The sequence below is a fragment of the Cynoglossus semilaevis genome, chromosome 18, assembly GCF_000523025.1.
Source record: "Cynoglossus semilaevis isolate Cse_v1.0 chromosome 18, Cse_v1.0, whole genome shotgun sequence".
NCBI classification, from domain to species: Eukaryota; Metazoa; Chordata; class Actinopteri; order Pleuronectiformes; family Cynoglossidae; genus Cynoglossus; species Cynoglossus semilaevis.
Genome location: NC_024324.1, coordinates 992384 through 998912, shown reverse-complemented (window position 1 = coordinate 998912; position 6529 = coordinate 992384). Strand labels below are relative to the sequence as shown.

General features: G+C 44.4%; 1 protein-coding gene and 1 long non-coding RNA gene across 2 annotated transcripts in view; both read left to right on the top strand.

Annotated features, from left to right (window-relative positions):
• Nucleotides 1–3420, top strand: part of pvrl2l (PVR cell adhesion molecule related 2 like) — a 123527-nt gene extending 120107 nt beyond the window's left edge. The window contains exons 7-10 of the mRNA XM_008330978.3: nt 1184–1310; nt 1471–1528; nt 2448–2537; nt 3134–3420. Coding sequence (XP_008329200.1) covers nt 1184–1310; nt 1471–1528; nt 2448–2537; nt 3134–3319 — 461 coding nt within the window. The 3' untranslated portion in view covers nt 3320–3420. The remainder of the gene's footprint in view (nt 1–1183; nt 1311–1470; nt 1529–2447; nt 2538–3133) is intronic.
• LOC112488494 (uncharacterized) lies at nt 3421–5484 on the top strand. Its single transcript, XR_003052590.1, has 2 exons — nt 3421–3486; nt 4087–5484. It is a non-coding gene; the product is annotated as an uncharacterized LOC112488494 (long non-coding RNA).
• Nucleotides 5485–6529: the final 1045 nt, after the last annotated feature.

Genomic DNA, 6529 nt, shown 5'->3' with positions numbered 1-6529 from the left:
CCCCCTCTTCCTCCCTCTTCCTCCCCCATTTGTCTCTCTCTTTGCCACCATTGTTCCTTTGTTCTGTTTTGCTCCTGCCTCTCGACACCATCCTGGTTTCTTTTCTTTCTTCTGTTTTATAGGTGAAACTTCACTGAACGATTTCTCTTGCGTTGCGGGGCCCCCTGCTGACAGAGAGCAGAATAGGAATAAGTCAGTGGATCCTTCAGTGTGATGTTCAGACTCTGAGGATCAGCACAGATCTATGGTTTGACAAAAGTGTTGCCAAGGAGGGTGTTGCACTTCTATTGATTAGTCATGAGGGGGCGTCACTGCAGCCTCTCCGTTCAATAGAATAAAAAAAAAAAAAACATTCCTGTTTTTTTTTAAATTTTTTTTTTCATTGTCTTCAATATGGTGTCAGTTGTGTTTAATATGGTCCTAAACTGAACTGGTCCACTGGGTCGGACCAGATTTATGAAAAACTCACCTGGTCTCAGAGGAAATTACATTTTATTTTCACTTTAACATTAAAGTTTCATTATATTTCCCTCCAACATCCCAGTAGCAGAGGGAAATATATACACACATATATAAACACACATATATAAACATATGTAGTCAATCAGAACTGGTTCAACAGGAAATCATCAGAAAAACAGATCCAGACTCAGAGTGGGTGAGACGCGGGGGGGGGAGTGGAGTGGGGGGGGTGAGAGTTGGGATAATGTTGAGAAGCAGGTTTGACAACATTGTTGTTGTTGACAAGTTCCATTCATTCATCTATCTATCTATCCTCTAACTTGGCACAGGTTGCCACCTGGTGGCTAAAAAGCTGAATTCCACTCATCTTTTATTGGTGTTGTCTGTAATCAGTCATTGTGACGTCATGATTCTAGTCCAACTCTGGTGTGTTTTTCACCTTGACCTCATTAAGACTCTTCATCAGCAACAGGTCAACCAGGGGCCCCACAGCTCAACAGGGCCCCCCAGTGGCTGCTAATGAAAACGATTCTTTGTTTTCTTTTGTTGTTTGTTTAAAAATGTTTATCCTGAAGTTTGTGTCGCTGCAGCAACAGGACAGACGTCGAGGAAGTGGAATCAAAGAGGAAAAAACTGCTGAAAAAATTAGAATTAAATGGTTATTAATTTAGTGAATCTTTACGACTCTCTCTCTCTCTCTCTCTCTCGTCCACTCCTGCAGAGCGGAGACAGCTGACCCAGGGCCCGTCCACGGGCGCCGTCATCGGAGGGATCCTGGGGGCCCTCGCCGTCATCGGCATCATCGTCGGCGCCGTCTGTTTCATCCGTAAACGTCAGGACGACACAGAGTGAGTCTTTGTTAGTCATGGGCCACTGCGTTGGTAACAGCCAATGGTACCCAATATATCAGCTGAGACCCACGATCGGCAGATGTGGCCCATATCCTGCAGCCCAATGACAGTACCACCTCGTTGAGCTCCACGTTGTCTTTGTCTTTTGTCAAATCAGGGGCCCCCCCAAGCACAAGCCCCCTCCCCCGGTGAAGATGGGCAGCTCCACGGAGATGGTGAGTGTCGGACGCCTCACACACACACACACACACACACACACACACAGTCGCGGTCGTTATGAGGCTAATGGCTATTGATTACACGTCCACGTTAGCTTGTGCTTTGAAAATAATTAGCTTGCATTGTGAATGATGACACCAGTGTGTGATGTCATTTCCCGCCGACTGCCGTTACTTAAAAGCTTGAAATTCCGTGGCGTTTGTTCAAAGACAAAGATTTTCTCTGTGTTTCAGGATCAAAAAAAAAAAAACGCTGAAGTAGAAAAATTGATTTTGTAATTATTTTCACAACAACTTCCAAAAAACAAAGAGAGTTACCGCAACACTGCCACTAATTAGCCACAAAGTTCTCGTAATTAAAGTATCGGAGCTCAAGTGAGAAGAAAGAAGTTGCCTAAAAATGGCTAATGGGTTAGCTAAACGGTTCAGTATCAATTCAAATAATGACAGTAATGAAACCAGAATAAAACAGACACAAATATCAAACCTTCACCGAGAAGATCGCGACAACTCAGGAATCACATCGCTAGGAATTAGCCCCGCACCTGGCTAGCAGTCAGTTTTAGTTTGACAACAACTAAATCATTCCAATTAGCCAAAAGATCAACAATTGTCAGAAACAAAAACACATAAATGATCCTGAAAGATAGCTAAATGTTAGCCACAGAAATGCTAATGGTATAGTGAGCAGAACTGTTAAAAAGTCTGCTAGCGAATTGCCCGAAAGTTAGCTAAAATATATTTGTTGTACTGAAAAACAAAGAGATGTTTTGAGTTGACATTGACTTCATCGTCAGCGGACTATCGATCGATTCACTGGTTCCTGCTGGTCCGATGGAACTGATTCTTTACTAAAATATTTTTCCAGATTATTTTTATCTATTTTCTTGTTTTCTTGACTTTTCTTCTACTCCAGCTGAACAAACCGTCGGCTCCTGCCACGGAGACGTTTCCACTGACCCCCGGAGATGTTTACTACGAGACCACGGGCAGCGAGCCAGTCACGGTAACACACACACACACACACATACACACACACACACACACACACACACACAATCTGACCTGTTGGCTTCACCGTGCGTTTGTCAAAGTCGACGTGATGAAAACGACCGCCGTCTGGTGAAAACATCCAGTCAAACATGTTGATGGTTGAAGGTCAAAGTTCACCGTGTTCTGTGCATGTGACGCCACCTGGGGACTAAAACAAACAACACACTTCACCGACCTCCCTCAGAATGACAGACAGAAAAACCTGGTCTGCTCTGATTGACCGGGTTTCACACGCATATCGCCACCTACTGGACTGGAGTGTGTATTGTCATGGTATGACCAGTGACTTTTTGAGATAACTCAGTCTACTCCTCACTCCTCGGTGAACAATTCGTTTTCTTATTTCAACCGATGAGAATTGACACGTATCTTTATTAATTTTTTTTTTCTAGATTAACGATACATCGCTACTTTTTACAAATGAACTAAAACAGTTGATCAACTCCAGGTTAAGAAACTCCCACCTCGTGGTGTTTTTTTTTCCCCTTGTCTGTCATGACCTGTGATCTCACCAACACCACCTTAACCCGGTTCTCCTCCACCCTGCAGAACCTGGACGATGAAACATCTGGAGCCTTAAACGGTGGCACGACTCCGGTCCTCGGAGATTTGGCCACGTATGACCACGACGTTGACGATTACCATGGCAACGACTTAGATTCGTCCAACCACGATCCGTCGGGTGCCAACATCGCCCGCGGAGAGAGTTTCGTATCTCCGGCCATGTACGTGTAGCCGTGGTTGCTACATCACCCCCCAACCACTAGGGCACGTGGGCGACTTCCTGAGCACCAAAATCTGCATGTGAAGCAACGGCGAGCGCTCGCGTTCCCACACCTGAGACGTTTCCACTGACCCCCGGAGATGTTTACTACGAGACCACGGGCAGCGAGCCAGTCACGGTAACACACACACACACACACATACACACACACACACACACACACACACACACACAATCTGACCTGTTGGCTTCACCGTGCGTTTGTCAAAGTCGACGTGATGAAAACGACCGCCGTCTGGTGAAAACATCCAGTCAAACATGTTGATGGTTGAAGGTCAAAGTTCACCGTGTTCTGTGCATGTGACGCCACCTGGGGACTAAAACAAACAACACACTTCACCGACCTCCCTCAGAATGACAGACAGAAAAACCTGGTCTGCTCTGATTGACCGGGTTTCACACGCATATCGCCACCTACTGGACTGGAGTGTGTATTGTCATGGTATGACCAGTGACTTTTTGAGATAACTCAGTCTACTCCTCACTCCTCGGTGAACAATTCGTTTTCTTATTTCAACCGATGAGAATTGACACGTATCTTTATTAATTTTTTTTTTCTAGATTAACGATACATCGCTACTTTTTACAAATGAACTAAAACAGTTGATCAACTCCAGGTTAAAAAACTCCCACCTCGTGGTGTTTTTTTTTCCCCTTGTCTGTCATGACCTGTGATCTCACCAACACCACCTTAACCCGGTTCTCCTCCACCCTGCAGAACCTGGACGATGAAACATCTGGAGCCTTAAACGGTGGCACGACTCCGGTCCTCGGAGATTTGGCCACGTATGACCACGACGTTGACGATTACCATGGCAACGACTTAGATTCGTCCAACCACGATCCGTCGGGTGCCAACATCGCCCGCGGAGAGAGTTTCGTATCTCCGGCCATGTACGTGTAGCCGTGGTTGCTACATCACCCCCCAACCACTAGGGCACGTGGGCGACTTCCTGAGCACCAAAATCTGCATGTGAAGCAACGGCGAGCGCTCGCGTTCCCACACCTGGGACTTCTTCTTCTTCTTCTTCTTCTTCTTCTTCTTCTTCTTCTTCTTCTTCTTCTTCTTCTTCTTCTTCTTCTTCTTCTTCTTCTTCTTCTTCATCTTCTTCTTCTTTCGTTGAGTTAAAATATTTTTAAGTTTTTAAAATTGAAACTTTCACATCGTGGTGTTTGGCATCTGGGTTTATTTCACATTTATGGTGAATTATGGGTAAAAATGTGCTGGTACCACTGGGTTCTTACCTTTTTCATATTTTTATTTTCTCGCGTGAACAAATGTTTGATAAATATTTTATTCATTCATACTTTAAAAAAAAAAAGTTTTTTTTTTAAATATAACAAAAGACACATAAACACAGCAGCTCGTACCAGACGTATTCAGGTGTGAATCATGTGACGCTCCTAACCATCCAATCAAATGTGACTCCACCTCCGTTTCTGGTTTACAGTAAAAAAAAAAAAAAAATCCAGAATTTGTCGTTAAAGTTTATGGGGAGAAAAGGGAACTTCAGTTTGATTCTAATCATTTCTTCAGAGTTTTTTTTTTTTTTTTCAAGATTTGAGAAACCAGAGATCGGTGTGTTTTTTTTTATGGGTTCTTTGATGAAACTTCTGTGTATCATCGACATATACTGTAACCCTGTCTGAAACAGCAGCCTCTCAGTCTGCAGGAACCCCCCCCCCCCCCCCTCTGTGGAGGTGGACGTTTGTTTTTCCTACCAAAAGCACAGACGTAGTCACACCTGCTGTCACAGGCCCACGGTCCGCAGGTTGAGCCACCCCCGCTGCAGCTGTTGGTTTGTTTGTTTGCTTCAGCATATATTAGAGAAATGCTGCCGTTTTGACCCACGGTGGCGACGCGCTCTGATATATGCGTCCGTTTAAACCTGATTTACATTTCAGCAGAAAAGAAAAACACAAAAAAACAAATCTAAAAGAAAAGTTGGGAAAAACAATAATAGAACAAAAACGCCTGACGTCTCCTGGTACCAAACGGTGTAAATAGTATTGATGATATTGATTTATGAATATATTGTTGGTGACCTGTGAAAAAATAAGTGTTTTATCAGTGCCTGTGTACAGGAAACGGAAACTTGTTTGTGAAAAATGTGAAAAAAAAAAAAAAAACCCACAGACAGAAATATTTTATTTGTGTATATTCACTAAATACAGTATATATTTACATATGTATGTATATATATATATCTACATATATGTGTGTATACATATATATGTATATATGTGGTGGGGGGGTTTGCTCCTTCTTTATATGAATCTGCATGGCATGATCGATGGCGTCTCTCCGTCTGCAGATATATACATATATGTGTTAAAAAAAAAAGAAGAAGAAAAAAAATCTGCGATGTTTCTGTTTGGTGTCATCAGCGTATCGTTTCATCTGTCGCCGTCACGCACGGCACCAACGACATGAGCACAAGTGGGGAGGGGGCGGGGGGGCTCGTTACTGTGAGATCATCTTCCTGATCCACAGCTTTGATTGGTTGAAGAGGTTTTTGACGTAGCCTCCCCCCCTCCTCCCCCTCTCTCCTCCCCCATGACCTTCAGACACAAGGTCAAATCTTTATCTGTGTTCAGTCTGTCAAAGAGAGAGTAAAATAAACGTCAGTTTCATTTTTTTAAATGTAATCAATGGCACAATTTTCTTCAATTAATGGCGTTTATGTAAATAATGAGAGTCTGTTCTAGGTCGTCCAGCTCTATAACAGGCCCACTGCTTCACTGACAGATGACCGTCACTGGTCCACAGTCCCTGGTCCACAGTCCCTGGTCCACAGTCCCTGGTCCACAGTCCCTGGTCCACAGTCCCTGGTCCACAGTCCCTGGTCCACAGTCCCTGGTGCAGACACCTAAAACCTGAACGGTGCGGTGTCAGTGACGGTCCCGTCAGCCACTCTGGTACCGACCATAAAGTACCATCGGTACCAGAGTGTCATCCAGGGGAATTAGAACTAATGATTTCAGCTTCTTTTGTCTGTAAATGAATTTCCTCGGTGAGTGAACGTTCAGGCGTCCCGTGGATTAACGTCGTTAGCTGGCGGCGCGTTGACGCTGCTGCTGCTGCCGCTGATGGATGGAGCGGACAGGAGGGGGCGCTCATCTGGGATCGTTATGTCAGACAGTGACTTAGTGAACGTTGT